This window comes from Pseudonaja textilis, chromosome 1, assembly GCF_049901715.1.
Source record: "Pseudonaja textilis isolate UNSWEBS1 chromosome 1, rPseTex1.2, whole genome shotgun sequence".
Taxonomy (NCBI): domain Eukaryota; kingdom Metazoa; phylum Chordata; class Lepidosauria; order Squamata; family Elapidae; genus Pseudonaja; species Pseudonaja textilis.
Window position 1 is genome coordinate 298,641,330 of NC_141990.1, and position 16,174 is coordinate 298,657,503.

The 16,174-nt window shown below is 35.6% G+C and overlaps 1 protein-coding gene across 2 annotated transcripts in view; it reads left to right on the top strand.

The window, feature by feature from the left end:
* Positions 1-16,174, top strand: part of DYNC1H1 (dynein cytoplasmic 1 heavy chain 1) — a 64,450-nt gene that overhangs the window by 8,788 nt on the left and 39,488 nt on the right. For both annotated transcript variants that reach the window (XM_026698513.2, XM_026698514.2), the window contains exons 4-28: positions 364-619; positions 1,105-1,291; positions 1,398-1,669; positions 2,060-2,287; positions 2,674-3,750; positions 5,223-5,402; positions 6,186-6,335; positions 7,050-7,196; positions 7,300-7,440; positions 7,712-7,888; positions 8,139-8,249; positions 8,534-8,653; positions 8,885-9,124; positions 9,556-9,711; positions 9,905-10,018; positions 11,562-11,672; positions 11,769-11,978; positions 12,138-12,284; positions 12,886-13,052; positions 14,008-14,181; positions 14,368-14,533; positions 14,615-14,803; positions 14,920-15,114; positions 15,240-15,522; positions 15,611-15,711. In XM_026698513.2, the coding sequence (XP_026554298.2) occupies positions 364-619; positions 1,105-1,291; positions 1,398-1,669; positions 2,060-2,287; positions 2,674-3,750; positions 5,223-5,402; positions 6,186-6,335; positions 7,050-7,196; positions 7,300-7,440; positions 7,712-7,888; positions 8,139-8,249; positions 8,534-8,653; positions 8,885-9,124; positions 9,556-9,711; positions 9,905-10,018; positions 11,562-11,672; positions 11,769-11,978; positions 12,138-12,284; positions 12,886-13,052; positions 14,008-14,181; positions 14,368-14,533; positions 14,615-14,803; positions 14,920-15,114; positions 15,240-15,522; positions 15,611-15,711 (5,299 nt within the window). The remainder of the gene's footprint in view (positions 1-363; positions 620-1,104; positions 1,292-1,397; positions 1,670-2,059; positions 2,288-2,673; positions 3,751-5,222; positions 5,403-6,185; positions 6,336-7,049; positions 7,197-7,299; positions 7,441-7,711; positions 7,889-8,138; positions 8,250-8,533; positions 8,654-8,884; positions 9,125-9,555; positions 9,712-9,904; positions 10,019-11,561; positions 11,673-11,768; positions 11,979-12,137; positions 12,285-12,885; positions 13,053-14,007; positions 14,182-14,367; positions 14,534-14,614; positions 14,804-14,919; positions 15,115-15,239; positions 15,523-15,610; positions 15,712-16,174) is intronic.

Genomic DNA, 16,174 nt, shown 5'->3' on the forward strand with positions numbered 1-16,174 from the left:
GTGAATAAAAAAAATATGTGAAAATATGTGGAAAATTATTGATAGTCACAATCCTAACTGTTGGAAAATGTTTTAAGAGTTTTTTGAAAGATTCAAGCTTTCTGCATTTGATGCTGCTTCCATGGCTTCTTATGAGAAAGAGGCAACTTTCAGAAATGTGTGGTTCTCTTTGTAAACATTGTAACAGCAGTTGATTGTGTGGCACATCTCATTATTTTATCAAGTTCATTTTAAATTGTAGTAATATCTCACCTTTTGTTTGTGTTGGTGGGCAACATACCCTGGATTGCATGCATGTGTATTGTAAATGTCTTAATTATATATGTAGATTTTTATTTAGCCTGTTTTTGTATTTCTTCTAAGGGATGGGGATAAAATGGCTCCCTCAGTTGAGAAAAAAATTGCAGAACTTGAAATGGGACTTCTGCATTTGCAGCAGAATATTGAAATACCAGAGATTAGTTTACCAATTCATCCAATTATCACTAATGTTGCCAAGCAATGCTATGAACGTGGAGAAAAGCCAAAGGTTACAGATTTTGGTGATAAAGTTGAGGACCCAACTTTTCTCAACCAGCTACAATCTGGAGTTAACCGCTGGATTAGAGAAATCCAAAAGGTAAATTAGGAGAAGTATTACTATTCTTATTATTGTATAAAAATGTTGAACCCACAGTTGCCATTTCTTTAGCTGGTGTTGGTCTTCATACTCATCAACTTTTTCCCAAGAACCTAGGATAGCATAATATATTAGTGTAGTTTATGTGCAGATCCAAGCAGTGTAGCCTTTCTAGTTTTCAGTCCCAGTTAATCTAATGTGTTACCAGCCAAGATTTTATCAGTTTGTGTTACTATATCCCATAATATTTTAATCTGCTCATTTTTTACTACTTTTTGAATTCTACCAAATTTTGATTACTTATATGCAATAAGATTTTCTGCTATAATTGCTTCTCTCTGGATAAGTTGCTGTTCACAGTTCATATTGCTCTGTTCACTGTTTATATATTAAAGCGACTGAAGCAGAATAAGGAAAACACTAAACACATCACATAAAATTATGGCTTAATTCATTAAATATGTTTCTTCATTTTGTTTTTCTAGGTGACCAAATTAGATAGGGATCCTGCATCAGGTACTGCTTTGCAAGAAATCAGCTTCTGGTTAAATTTGGAACGTGCTCTTTACCGTATTCAGGAGAAGCGTGAAAGCCCTGAAGTTCTATTAACATTAGATATTTTGAAACATGGCAAACGTTTTCATGCTACTGTTAGCTTTGACACAGACACAGGTAAGAGCTATCCAGAAACAGAATTTGGCAGAAGTATATATATATATATATATTTATTGCTTTAACACTTAAAAAAGCAAATCCGTTTTCTTTTTTTAACACCCAGGTCTGAAACAGGCATTGGAAACAGTTAATGATTATAATCCATTAATGAAAGACTTCCCTCTCAATGATTTGTTATCTGCAACTGAACTGGATAAAATACGACAGGCATTGGTGGCAATATTCACCCACCTGAGAAAAATCAGAAATACAAAATATCCTATTCAAAGAGCTCTGCGCTTAGTGGAAGCCATTTCAAGAGACTTAAGTTCCCAGTTACTCAAAGTATTGGGCACACGAAAATTGATGCATGTTGCCTATGAAGAATTTGAGAAGGTAGGTCTTGCTTACGTGCAAATATGAGGGATAAGACTAAACATTTGGACAGAGACAGAATATTAGGTTCAGCTCAGAAGACACACAAATTATTTCCTACTGCACAAAAACCGTAGCATTGAAGTGAATTACTCATATTGACCATATGGTGATTCTGCATAACTAATTTTAAAGATAGCTTTTTCACAGATTTCAATTTAGAACATTCTGAAATTTTGGAGACATAATCAAACAGCCCTGAAATAGTATTTGTTTCATAATGGCTGATTACTAGTTGTGTCTCTCTGTAAATCAAGAAAATGAATTTTCAGGACAGTATGTAGTTGTGCATAATAAACTAAAAAAAAAATTACAGGATCGATTCATTTCCTTTATTCAATATTATTTCAGGTCATGGTTGCATGCTTTGAAGTCTTCCAATCTTGGGATGATGAATATGAGAAACTGCAGGTCTTACTAAGAGACATTGTGAAAAGAAAGCGAGAAGAGAATCTGAAGATGGTGTGGCGTATCAACCCTGCCCACAGAAAGCTGCAGGCTCGTCTTGATCAAATGAGGAAGTTTCGGAGACAGCATGAACAACTAAGAGCAGTCATAGTCAGAGTCCTACGCCCTCAGGTAATACATATTTCCATTTTTGTTAAAATATTGATAGGTTTTGCAAAACTTGCAGGTGTTTGTTTCATAGGCTTCTGTGAAGGCTCTTTTTAATTGAAAAGGGTGTTATAAACCAGCTTCCAAAAAAAATGTTTGAATGGCAAAAAAAAAACTTCCCACAATTGGCAAGTGGGGATAAATATTGTGAAATAAATATTACGATAGTAAAATAGATGGGGAAAACCCATAGCAAGCATGCTTGTGTTTTGAGTTTAAATGAACAGTCATAGGGTTTTTTAAAGACACCTTGTTGAATATCAAAGCCCATTTTTAATTCAGTATTAAAAGCCTACTTTTCTGAATACATGAATGATAAATATCTTATTAACTGCTATAACTTTAAATAGGTTACTGCTGTGGCCCAGCAAAATCAGGGAGACGTACCTGAGCCTCAAGATATGAAAGTAGCAGAAGTGTTATTTGACGCCGCTGATGCTAATGCAATTGAGGAAGTAAATCTTGCTTATGAGAACGTGAAAGAAGTAGATGGCTTGGATGTTTCCAAAGAAGGTACAGAAGCCTGGGAAGCTGCAATGAAGCGATATGATGAAAGAATTGATAGAGTTGAAACCCGCATTACTGCTCGCCTCCGGGATCAGCTTGGTACAGCCAAGAATGCCAATGAAATGTTCAGAATCTTCTCCAGATTTAATGCTCTGTTTGTTCGGCCACATATTAGAGGTGCCATTCGTGAATACCAAACACAGTTAATCCAACGTGTGAAAGACGACATAGAATCACTTCATGACAAATTCAAAGTTCAGTATCCTCAAAGTCAAGCTTGCAAAATGAGTCATGTTCGAGATTTGCCTCCGGTAGCAGGGTCCATCATCTGGGCTAAACAGATTGACAGGCAACTTACAGCTTACATGAAGCGTGTTGAAGATGTCCTAGGGAAGGGCTGGGAGAACCATGTAGAAGGACAGAAGCTAAAGCAAGATGGAGACAGCTTCCGTATGAAGCTCAACACTCAAGAAATATTTGATGATTGGGCTCGAAAGGTTCAGCAGCGAAACCTTGGTGTCTCTGGTCGTATTTTTACCATTGAGAGTACTCGTGTGAGAGGCAGAACTGGAAATGTCCTCAAGCTAAAAGTTAACTTCCTCCCAGAAATAATTACACTATCCAAAGAAGTCCGTAACCTCAAGTGGCTTGGATTTCGGGTTCCTCTTGCAATAGTCAACAAAGCTCACCAAGCCAATCAGCTGTACCCTTTTGCCATCTCTTTGATTGAGAGTGTTCGCACATATGAACGTACTTGTGAAAAAGTAGAAGAACGAAATACCATTTCTCTCTTGGTTGCGGGTCTTAAAAAAGAAGTGCAGGCTTTAATTGCAGAGGGCATTGCATTGGTGTGGGAATCTTACAAACTTGATCCTTATGTTCAACGATTGGCAGAGACGGTCTTCAATTTCCAGGAAAAGGTTCCTTTATTTTCCTATTTATTTCAAGCTTGGGGTTTTAAATGGATAAGTGACCAAATGTTTCGAGTAGAGCAAAATATAAGATGGGCAGCAGGAAATAATCTTTTTAAAAACCTCATTACATCTTCGGTTTTTGCAGGCATTTCTCAGGAGACCAAAGTAATAGATGTGTAAATTTCTAAATATATTAAAAAATCTAGGTGACTTAGCTGATAAAATTTATGCTACTTTTTTCCCCCTAGTGCAGGATCCACTTTTCAGATTATCCAAGTGTGGTCATGCAAGCCTGGTGTCATGGACTGGGAGATGCCCAAAATCATCCAGCCGGCTTCCATGCCTAAGGCGGGACTAGAATCACAGTCTCCTGGCTTCTACCCTGGTGCCTTAACCTCTAGATCAGGGCAGTGGTGGTATTCAGCCAGTTTGGACAGGATTGGGCGAACCAGTAGCAAGGATTTGGCGTGGGTTGCTGAACCGGTAGTAAGTTCTGGCTGGCTACCCCTCCAATCCAGTCACCACTAGCTTGTTCCACCTGCCCGATGTTCGCTTGCCCCTTAAGGTATTTCTTTTTTTTCCCCCTTCCCGACAATCAGCTGTTCATACTTATAGCTGTGCCGGGATTCCCCTTGCTGAGGCCCAGGAAGGCAAAAAATGGAGGGAGGGGCTCATCCTTCCCCCCTCCATTTTTTGTCTTCCTGAGCCTCAGAGGAGCCTTCTGGGAGCAAAAATGTCCTCCCTGCCCAGAGGCTCTTCTGAGGCCAGGGGGATCCCAAAACTGAGCGTGGAGGCGTGCTGTGCGCCCCTCCCATGCTCTAATTTTTTTTTTTCCTGAGCCTCAGAGGAGTTTTCTGGGTGCAAAAACACCCCCCTAGAGGCTCCTCTGAGGCCCAGAAGGCCCCAAAACTTGCTGGGGTTGGCTGCAAAAAAAGCCACACCCACCAAAACATGCCCACAGAACCGGTAGTAAAAATTTCTGAATCCCAGCGCTGGATCAGTGGTGTCAAACTCGTGGCCTGCGGGCTGGATGCATCATGCTGGCCATGCCCACACCCATTTTAGTCGCGATACATGACGTGACAATGTGACGCCATGAGTTTGACACCCTGCGCTAGATCAAACGAGCTCTGTAGCCAATCTCATTGTACACGTGTTGTACTCTGACAATAAAGGTAATAATAAATTATGATGCTGATGTTACCCATCCAGTTGACTCTTGGAGATTCTATAGTCCAAATCTCTGCACACCTTCTGATCTTGTACTATGTCTTTGAGTTTTTCTATACTCTGGCTGGTGTCAGCTTTGTTAGTGTCCCGCCACTGTGTTGTTTGACAGCCTGGTTTCCTTTTACCGCTTACTCTTCCAAACAGAATTGCTTTGTCCAATGACTAAAGTTAATTGTTATGTAATTGCATTTACAAAGTTTTGGGGAGAAGTATTGTTAAGTGCTAAAGGCTTAATTTCTGTCTTCTAGGTGGATGATTTACTTATCATTGAAGAAAAAATAGACCTGGAAGTCAGATCCTTGGAAACATGCATGTATGATCACAAAACATTCTCTGAAATTTTAAACAGAGTTCAGAAGGCTGTGGATGATCTGAATCTTCATTCATATTCCAATTTGCCAATTTGGGTGAATAAGTTAGATATGGAGGTAAGCTTCACTGGATGTATTTCTTCCTAAGCTCTGTGGCTTATATCTTGGGAAGGAATCTGAAAAGGTGATTGAAGTCCACAGTTCTCTTTATTTCCTTTCTATTCAGTTGCTAAATTCCAAGTTGATACATTTACCTGAAAATAGCCCACACTGTAGCTCAGTAAAGCATATCTGCAAACATACATACTAGTGCAATGTTACTTATGCTTAAATCTTTAAAATCCAACCTATTTCCTTATGATTGATAAGAATATTATTTTTATCAGTTTTTCTGTTCCAATTATAACATGCATAAATGCATATTGAAGAATGACTAAATGTTGTATGAAATAAAAGAATAAGAATTGAACAATCAGTTCTAGAAATATGTTTTTCCTTGATTATTAAGTATACTGCTAAAATAGTTAAGCTATGTGATCCAATATAGCAGTGGCAAGGATATATATAGTTGGTGGTTCCTAAAATTCTTCTGATTTTATTTTGGCTCCTTTTCTAAACTGTTCAAATTTATTTGAATCATATTAAGGCTAACATTTTAAATATGTCAAATTTTATTCAGAAAACCATCATAACTACTAACAGTTGCTAAAAATGGCAGTCGCAGACTTAAGTCATTTTGACTCTGTGTATTATGTGAACTGTGTCTAACTAACTCTTCTATTGCATATTCTGTAGCTCTTCAGTGGAACCATTGGCAAACAATTTTCATTTAAAATATGAATAAAAACAAATAAGCACTGTTGTCAAGTGATACAATTGTTGAATATATTTGCATCCTAGATTGAGAGAATACTAGGAGTTCGTCTGCAAGCTGGGTTGAGAGCATGGACACAAGTACTTCTTGGTCAAGCTGATGACAAAGCCGAAGTAGATATGGATACAGATGCTCCACAAGTCAGTCATAAACCAGGTGGAGAGCCCAAAATCAAAGTAAGTGAGGTTTTCACTTTAAACTACATGTGTGCAATTTGGATGCTATTAGTATTTGTTGAAGAAAGTGATGCTGTTGAAGTTTATTCCATATTTGCACAAATGCAGTAAATGTAATTTTTCAGAGAAGCTATCTTCCAGAGTTCTACTGGAATTTTTTTAGCTTATAAGTGTAGCATATGTAGCAATTTATTTAAAGTTTGGGGATAAAAGAAAACTGGGAGGTCTGTATTCTACTGTGACTAGTCAGTAGCTAAAGATTTTAATAGTTTTCTCAAACCTTCAATTTGGTTTCCAGTGTGTGGATTATGTTAATTTTCTTTCGTGTACCTCATATTTATCCCCTTGTTGTCTTTGTCTCATTGAACTTGCTTTTACTGCATATAAATAAGATAAATGTATATAAGTTTAATTGTCAAAACAGACAGGTTTCTGTCCTAAAGTTTTTTCATGTGAATATTTATGATTTGGGAAAGAATAGGATAATAATGTTGGATAAAGTTGACTGGTGCTTAGGCTTTGCAAACAAGAGTTAATGACATAATTTCATAGGATAGATCAGTATTGAGAAACAGTTTGAAGTAATATATCTGGCAACGGTCTATCACATTGTAACCTCTTCTCCAACTATAACATTGGAAGATTTTTTTAAAATGAATATTATATCTTTTATCTAGTACAACGAAGCTGAAAATTGTTTTAATACTTTTACAGAATGTTGTACATGAACTACGAATAACCAATCAGGTGATCTATTTGAATCCACCAATTGAAGACTGCCGATACAAACTCTTCCAAGAATTGTTTGCTTGGAAGACAATAATACTCTCACTTCCTAGAATCCAAAGTCAGAGATACCAGGTAACACATACACCTGTGCACACAAATATTTGACTCAAGAATTTTTATGAAATTGCTAATTATTTCAATTTAAAAAAAAATTGTTAATTCTGGATTTGATTAGGTTGGTGTGCACTATGAGTTATCAGAAGAAGAAAAGTTTTATCGTAATGCTTTGACACGGATGCCAGATGGTCCTTCAGCTCTGGAGGAGGCTTATTCTGCCGTCAAGGGGATTGTAACAGAGGTGGAGCAATATGTTAAGGTAGGATTTTAGTTTGTTTCTTGAGGGTTCGTTTTGAGATTATGTATCAATATTCTGTGTGATTGATAGATGTCTTGATTGATTATTTATTGATGAATGTTCTGCCTTTATGGTCTTACCATGTACATTAATTTTATAGATTTGAAAGGGTGTATTTTGTTTTTTGAAGGACTTAAATTTATAAAAGTAATTTTCAGTTAGTTCAGAAATGATGCCTTTTTTCTTAAAATTAATTGCTTAAGTTCTCTTGCTGTATGTGCTTGGTTTATAGGTTTGGCTGCAATACCAGTGTTTATGGGACATGCAAGCTGAAAATATCTATAACCGACTTGGAGAAGATTTAAACAAGTGGCAAGCGCTATTGGTTCAGATCAGAAAAGCTAGAGGAACCTTTGACAATGCAGAAACTAGGAAGGAATTTGGGCCTGTTATCATAGATTATGGAAAGGTAAACATTTTGAAGAATATTATTGAGTAACATTGTTGGTTTGTTAATTTAGTACCTAATCAGATTGTAAAGCAAATTTTGAAAGTCAAATTTTGATATTGCTGATTTTTTTAGTAACTTTCCCTTAAAGCATGCAAAAAATAAAAAGATGAGAATGAATGAGGAAGTGCAATATAAATATAAAAGTAGGGTTTTATGTTACAGAGATAGAAAGACGTAGAATAAAAGTATAATTATCTTCATTGTGTAGGTTCAATCCAAAGTGAACTTGAAGTATGACTCCTGGCATAAAGAAGTTCTCAGCAAATTTGGTCAAATGCTAGGCCAAAACATGACAGAATTCCATTCTCAGATTTCCAAGGTAAGAATATTCTATAGTAAATGTGTTGGATCATTTATTATATTAAGTTACCCTAAGCAAAAACAAAAAAGGAGAAAGAAACTAATTGAGCCTAATCTAATACTATACTTACAGATAGAATAAAAGAATTGTCTTTTTCCATAGTTTTTATTGATTTGGGAATCTTAGGGGGAAAACATTAGTAACAATGGCATCTCCTTTCTGACCTATTAATTTTTAGAGCAGGCTTCACTGTTGTAGGTTATTCTGATGTTTCCTGATATAATTAATTCCATTTGTTGTAGTCACGTCAAGAATTGGAACAACATTCAGTGGATACAGCTAGCACATCTGATGCTGTCACATTTATCACATATGTGCAGTCACTGAAACGCAAAATCAAGCAGTTTGAGAAACAAGTTGAGGTAAGCTTGGTGGCAGAATTTTTTAAAGTTTTTAAAAGATATATTCTGATTATACATTTTTCGTCAATTTTAGACTTAAAAAAACAGAAACCTTTTTAAAGTGATTGTTTCAACCTTTTCAACTAACAGAATTATAAAGTTCTTCATATTATAGTAACAGCTGCTAATTTAAAATTCTGGCTTGATTATCTTTTGATCGTACCATGTATCTTCTTTTTTCTGATCATATAGTTATACCGTAATGGCCAACGCTTGCTTGAGAAGCAGAGATTCCAGTTTCCTTCATCCTGGTTGTATATTGACAACATTGAAGGAGAATGGGGTGCTTTCAATGATATTATGCGACGGAAGGATTCTGCCATTCAGCAACAAGTAGCAAACTTGCAGATGAAGATTGTTCAAGAAGATCGAGCTGTAGAAACCCGCACAGTGGACTTATTGACAGACTGGGAGAAAACAAAGCCTGTAACAGTAAGTGTCCATTAATTCAACCAGTTCTTGTTTATCTTTTGGTTTAAATACGCATTTGGAGATCTATTTATTATTTTCACTCCATATTTGCATGGCTTTAATATTGTTTTGGTGACTTTCCTTGATGATACCACAAACCAGTAATTAATTTTGGTGCTTTGATTGAACACAGTGATTGAAACAGTAGACCTAATACAATGTTCTTACTACCTGAAAAGTATGTATGTTTCAAATACACACCAAGTTCCCTGGGTAGAATTCCACAATACTTAATGGTGTCCTTGGAATAATTAAGGTATATCCCAAAATTAAGGGTGTTTTATAGCAGCTACAAAGCTGAAATATGATACCAGTGTCAAATTGTGTAATAGTGACTTCTAAAGTAACATATTTTAAATTTTACATTAAAATTTCATAACTTTTTTCTTAAGGGCAACCTACGTCCAGAGGAGGCTCTCCAAGCGCTTACCATATATGAAGGAAAATTTGGAAGATTGAAAGATGACCGTGAAAAATGTGCAAAGGCCAAAGAAGCTCTGGAACTTACTGATACAGGACTTCTCAGTGGCAGTGAAGAACGTGTCCAAGTAAGAAAAATAACAGTTTGATTTCCAAGAACTGGAACATGAATGTTTTATAGTTGTGATTCAGATTAGAAACACATATACTGTATACATATGTCCTGCTATAATTACAGTGGTTCTTCAGAAATCATATATTTTATCACTGAATCTATACGTATTTTAATGTATTCATATTTTAACTTTTTTTGCATCACAGGTTGCCTTAGAAGAGCTACAGGATCTTAAAGGAGTCTGGTCTGAGCTTTCAAAAGTTTGGGAACAAATTGATCAAATGAAGGAACAACCTTGGGTTTCTGTACAACCCAGAAAGGTATTACTTCAGCTATTCATGTGAATGTGGAACTGGAGGCAGGGGTGTCACCCATTCTTAAATATATATTGTAATATATTCTCTTTTATGTCCCTAATTCTTACAATGTAGAAATTTAAAACCTTTTTTCCAAATGTGCAGGTAAGCATTCATTAGAACAAATTGGATAATCTCTTAATGATAGGCCTAGGAACTTTAGTATGCCTATTAAGAGTCCACAAGGATAAATCATTGAACTTCAATCACTATTCTTCAATTATTTAACCAGAATAGGAGATGGAATGGAATGGAATAGAAATAGAACAGAACAGAACAGAACAGAACAGAACAGAATAGAATAACAGAGTTGGAAGGGACCTTGGAGGTCTTCTAGTCCAACCCCCTGCCTAGACAGGAAACCTTACACCACTTCAGAAAAATGGTTATTAAAAACTAAGAACCTCTGGAGTGATGACTGATACTGCATGTCTCCATACTAGTTTTTTTTTAAGTTCCTACATCCATTAAAATTGACTTTTTCAGTATAGCATTATACATACTTAATATGAATATTAGTTGGGAAGGATATTTGAACATTCATTCATTTTGGTGTTATACCTTTTGATTAACTTTTACTACATTGTTTATTGCCTATTGTTTTTTTTATTTTTAATACTTACATTACTACAAACTGTTTCATTCAGTAAAATGTGGCATATCCATGTCAAAATAATATTTAAACAAGTACAAGCTGGGGCCAGGACATTGATGGGTATGGTTCTGTTTGATGCGTTGATATTATTTTTAGGGGGCTTGACACAGTTTCTTTTGAATTGAATTTCAGTAGTTGGTTATGTTCACCCATTTCCCCAGAGTTGTTTGGGTAGTTGAATGGTTGTAATAATTTGTTAAATGAAATAAAATAAAACAAAAAATAGAAGTGACACTATTGCCAGAGGGGGAAAAAGTGGTTTTTAAAAAATGAAGAGCTGCTTTATGAAATGGAACATATTACAGTGATTTACATTTTTAGATAAGTTTTCTTTCATTATTTTACTATCACATATAGTATATTACAAGAGTATTATTTTGATATCTACTTCTGTTTTATTGGTTTGTATCTTAGATAAGACATCAGCTACTTCTTTTCAAAAAGATTGGAACTGGATGACTTTGAGTTAATTTTAACTAAGGGGAAAAAACTAAGATACAATTTTACACACTCTTTGAGCTACAACTTTAATGTGTCCCTAGTCTTGCAAAGTCCCCCAAGACTCCAGAGTAGATTTGGAAAATTGGTTTGATATATCAATTTGATAATATTACATAACAATCATATAACTAGAGTTAGAATAAAGCCCAAATAAGGCCAAGAAATTTTATAGTGAATTAATACGTTCATTTATATTTGCAAACCACAGTAGGTATACAGCTGGTCAGTATCACAGATAGTTTCTTTTAATTTAAAATATGTTAGCAAGTATGTAATGAAGCATGTATTAACATTCATAGATTCATAGACTTCAAGATTTGCCATTTTTCCAAATTGTTCTTGTTTTGACAGCTTCGCCAAAGTTTAGATGGCTTACTAAACCAGCTGAAAAATTTTCCTGCTCGGCTACGTCAGTATGCATCCTATGAATACGTTCAGAGACTTCTGAAGGGTTACATGAAGGTAAGTTTGCTTTTGAAAACTACTTGAATATAGCAGTATGTTGATTTTAAAAGAATGATTTTATGCTTGCTTTTTTTTTTTACTTTTTTCATCCAGATAAATATGTTGGTAATTGAGCTGAAATCAGAAGCCCTCAAGGATCGTCACTGGAAACAATTGATGAAGAGGCTACATGTCAATTGGGTGGTTTCTGAACTAACTCTGGGGCAGATTTGGGATGTTGACTTGCAGAAGAATGAATCGATTGTGAAGGATGTGCTACTTGTGGCACAAGGAGAGATGGCACTGGAAGAATTCTTGAAACAGGTAGCAATTCATTTTTAATATCTATACCATTTCATAGATTTTCAATTTATATTCTAGTGATTTTTACAACAATATCAATTGATTGTATTTTGTAACAAGGTTTTGTGAAGACATTTCATAGTCCTTACTAAGCTCTAGGTTATTTCCTTTTATTCAAAGATACGTGAAGTATGGAATACCTATGAGTTGGACTTGGTCAACTATCAAAACAAATGCCGTTTGATTCGTGGTTGGGATGACCTCTTCAACAAGGTCAAGGAACACATCAACAGTGTATCTGCAATGAAGCTTTCTCCATATTACAAGGTAATGACTAGCTATATTTATTTTAGCTTCTCCATATTGCAGTATTTTTGAACATTTTGTGTTAAACCATGCTTCAATGTATCCTTGAAAAAAATTACAAGTATAAGCACAAAACTTATACAAAACTATAAATTATTATCATTGGCAGAATATCCAGAGGTCCCAATATCAGTAAAATGTAGCAGTTGGGCTACTCACATTGAAATTGTTTCCAATCACAACTCACAGCTAAAATGGTTTTATTGCCCAGCTATCTGAATACCCGCTTGTGTCACTAGTCTGCCTGTTTTTTAAGATCTGTAAGAAATACATCATCATTTGCAGAGTCTGTTTAATAAAATGTAGCAAAAGCACTGCCTATTTTGAAAAACAATTAAATTACTTTGGATGTTAACATTCTAATTTCTGGCTTGAAATACAATTTTTAAAAGTTTATTATATTTTATTATATATTGTATTGTGGTCTTTATGTAGATACTGTTAATACTTTTACTGAATATAATTGTTTTATTGTGACTCATAAATTAATAGATGCCTTAATTAGTAGTTTCAGCCTACTGTGAACTTGTTTCACTCATTGAAGCTTATTTTTTATTTCTAGGTATTTGAAGAAGATGCCCTTAGCTGGGAAGATAAACTGAATCGAATTATGGCACTCTTTGATGTCTGGATTGATGTCCAGAGGCGATGGGTTTACTTGGAAGGCATCTTCACAGGTAGTGCTGATATCAAACATCTGCTGCCAGTTGAAACTCAGCGGTTTCAAAGGTAATGGTCTGACCCCAATTTTGGATGTAAATATGAGAATGTTAATATTGTGTTTAGTTTTGGAGTTTTTATGGAACAATTCAATAGTAGTAATTATATCACCATCACAATAATCTCTATATAGTTCTCTGTAAAGTCTACTTGGAAACTGGAACTGGTACAAAATGGTTCCTAACCTGTATTAGCTACCAGTAAGCTTCTGAGTGCAGTTGAAAATGCTGATTTTTGATCTACGAAATCCTAAATGGCTTGATAACTAGATATTTGCAGAACTGTATTCTCATCGTCCTATATAATCCTGTTCTCCTATGAAATTATCACAGAAGAAGCTATTGGTTGTTCCTGGCGTCTGTGATGTCAGGAAATTCTATTTTTTGATTATGTGCTAATTTCTATAGACCAGCCTCCCCTTAAATCAGTTATTAGTGTTCCATCAGGTTTATATAACAACGAGTAACCATCACTTACCAAAAACTCATTCAGTGACTTCCTGAAGTTATGATGAAAATAGAGATTTATGACTCACCTGATCCCAATTCAGGAATGTGGCAACTAGTGTACATTTATGATGGTTGCAGTATCTCTGGATCATGTAATCAATATTTGCAACCTTCAGAGCAGGCTTTACTAAGCAAAATCAATGGCAATGCCCGCTGGAAGTTGCAAATTGTGGTCATGTGATATCACATTTAATGACCCCAACCAGAACTGAGGTAGTTGGTATAGTCATTTGACATCAAATTTAATGACCACACTGCTTAAGTTGATGGAGCTGTTAAGTAAGGACTACCGTGCATTTTTTAGATCCAATTATTTTAATTTTGGTTTATTTACTGTAGATGGCTTAATTTATATCATGATGATCATTTGTTAACTGTTCTGAGTCTGTGGCAAATTTAGCAGTATAAAAATATAAGTAAATAAAGTGGATAAGCTTTCTCTCTTGGTTTTTCAGCATCAGCACAGAATTTCTGGCTCTCATGAAAAAGGTATCAAAATCTCCCTTGGTGATGGATGTTCTGAATATTCAGGGAGTACAGAGATCTCTGGAAAGATTAGCAGACTTGCTTGGAAAGATCCAAAAAGCTTTGGGAGAATACCTGGAGAGAGAGAGAGCTTCTTTCCCTCGGTAAGCAACTTAGTTCAGAATTAATTGTCCATCTACATAAGTGTAAATAAATGACTTTTCAGTAGGCAATTGGTTTTTTTTCCTTTTCATTTGATCAATTTGCAAAGAAAACCACAAATAGTTTAGATCTAAAATTCAATGTTTTGATGTGTGGATCTATTGAAATACTGAACTTTTATTTTTAAGGTTCTATTTTGTTGGGGATGAAGATTTGCTTGAAATCATTGGAAACAGCAAAAATGTAGCCAAACTGCAGAAACATTTCAAGAAGATGTTTGCTGGCGTGTCAAGCATTATCCTCAATGAAGACAACTCTATTGTTCTGGGAATATCGTCACGTGAGGGAGAAGAGGTATAAATCTGTTTTCTGGATCAAGTGGCATAAAACATTTTTCTCTTAAAATCAATAACAAGCTTACAATTCTGTTTCCAGGTGATATTCAAAACTCCTGTATCGATCACTGAACATCCGAAGATCAATGAGTGGCTCACACTTGTTGAAAAAGAAATGAGGGTAACACTTGCCAAACTTCTTGCTGAGTCTGAAACAGAAATTGAGATCTTTGGCAAGGCAACTTCAATTGATCCAGCTACTTACATCTCATGGATTGACAAGTACCAGGTATTGTTGCTTGTTGTTTTTTACTTTCAGCATTATAATAAGATAAAAACGCTTTGAGAGAAAGGAAGCCAAAATATCCTATAACACTTAACACTTTTTTTAAAAAAATTCTCTAGGCCCAACTCGTCGTCCTTTCAGCTCAGATTGCCTGGTCAGAAAATGTGGAGTCTGCTTTGAACAGCATGGGGGGAGGTGGTGATAGTACCCCTCTGCAATCTGTCCTAACCAATGTTGAAGCGACACTGACTGTGCTTGCTGATTCTGTATTGATGGAGCAGCCTCCTCTCCGCAGAAGAAAACTGGAACACCTGGTATGTCATCATCATAATTAATTGCCTTTGGCCAGGCATTCATGTTACTCTACATGTGCATTTCATGTCCTAATAAAGTTTCAATTATGTGCACATACTAAGATTGATTATTGCTTTTTCAAAAGATCACTGAATTGGTTCACCAAAGAGATGTTACAAGATCATTGATCAAGAGCAAAATTGACAACTCCAAATCATTTGATTGGTTGAGCCAGATGAGGTTCTACTTTGACCCTAAACAAACTGATGTACTGCAGCAACTATCCATTCAGATGGCTAATGCCAAATTCAACTATGGCTTTGAGTACCTTGGAGTCCAAGATAAACTGGTGCAGACTCCCCTCACTGATCGTTGTTACCTGACTATGACACAAGCTTTGGAGGCCAGGCTGGGAGGATCTCCATTTGGTAAGCTGTTGCTCATACATTCTTTTCCTGTCAAGGTTATGCTGCTATTCTAGAGCAGAAGTAATCTGCCTCTTTTATATCTGAACAGGACCTGCTGGAACTGGTAAAACAGAATCCGTTAAAGCTCTTGGACATCAGCTTGGACGATTTGTTCTTGTTTTCAACTGTGATGAAACATTTGATTTCCAGGTATAACATTTCTATCTATAATAAGATTATTTTAGAAAAGTTTCAAGTTGTATCTTTATCTCAAAAGTGCTAGGTGTTTTTGCATAAATCTAGCAATACTATAATGTTTACATGATAGGCTAATTGTAAAGCCCTCACTGATTCAGATAAATTGAGTAATCTCTCCACAATTTCCAATCTTAATAATTCAAAAATTAAATTAAACATCCCACTTTTAGAAAATAAAATGAAATTCAAACAACATAATTCCTATTTTTTAAATCACATGGATTTTTGGAAAGGAAGAACTATCCCATCCAGTTACATTTATTTATTTATTTATTTATTTATTTATAGATAGATAGATAGATAGATAGATAGATAGATAGATAGATAGATAGATAGGAGGCAGGCAGGCAGGCAGGCAGGCAGGCAGGCAGGCAGGCAGGCAGGCAGGCATCATTTGATCAGTGATCATTCCAAA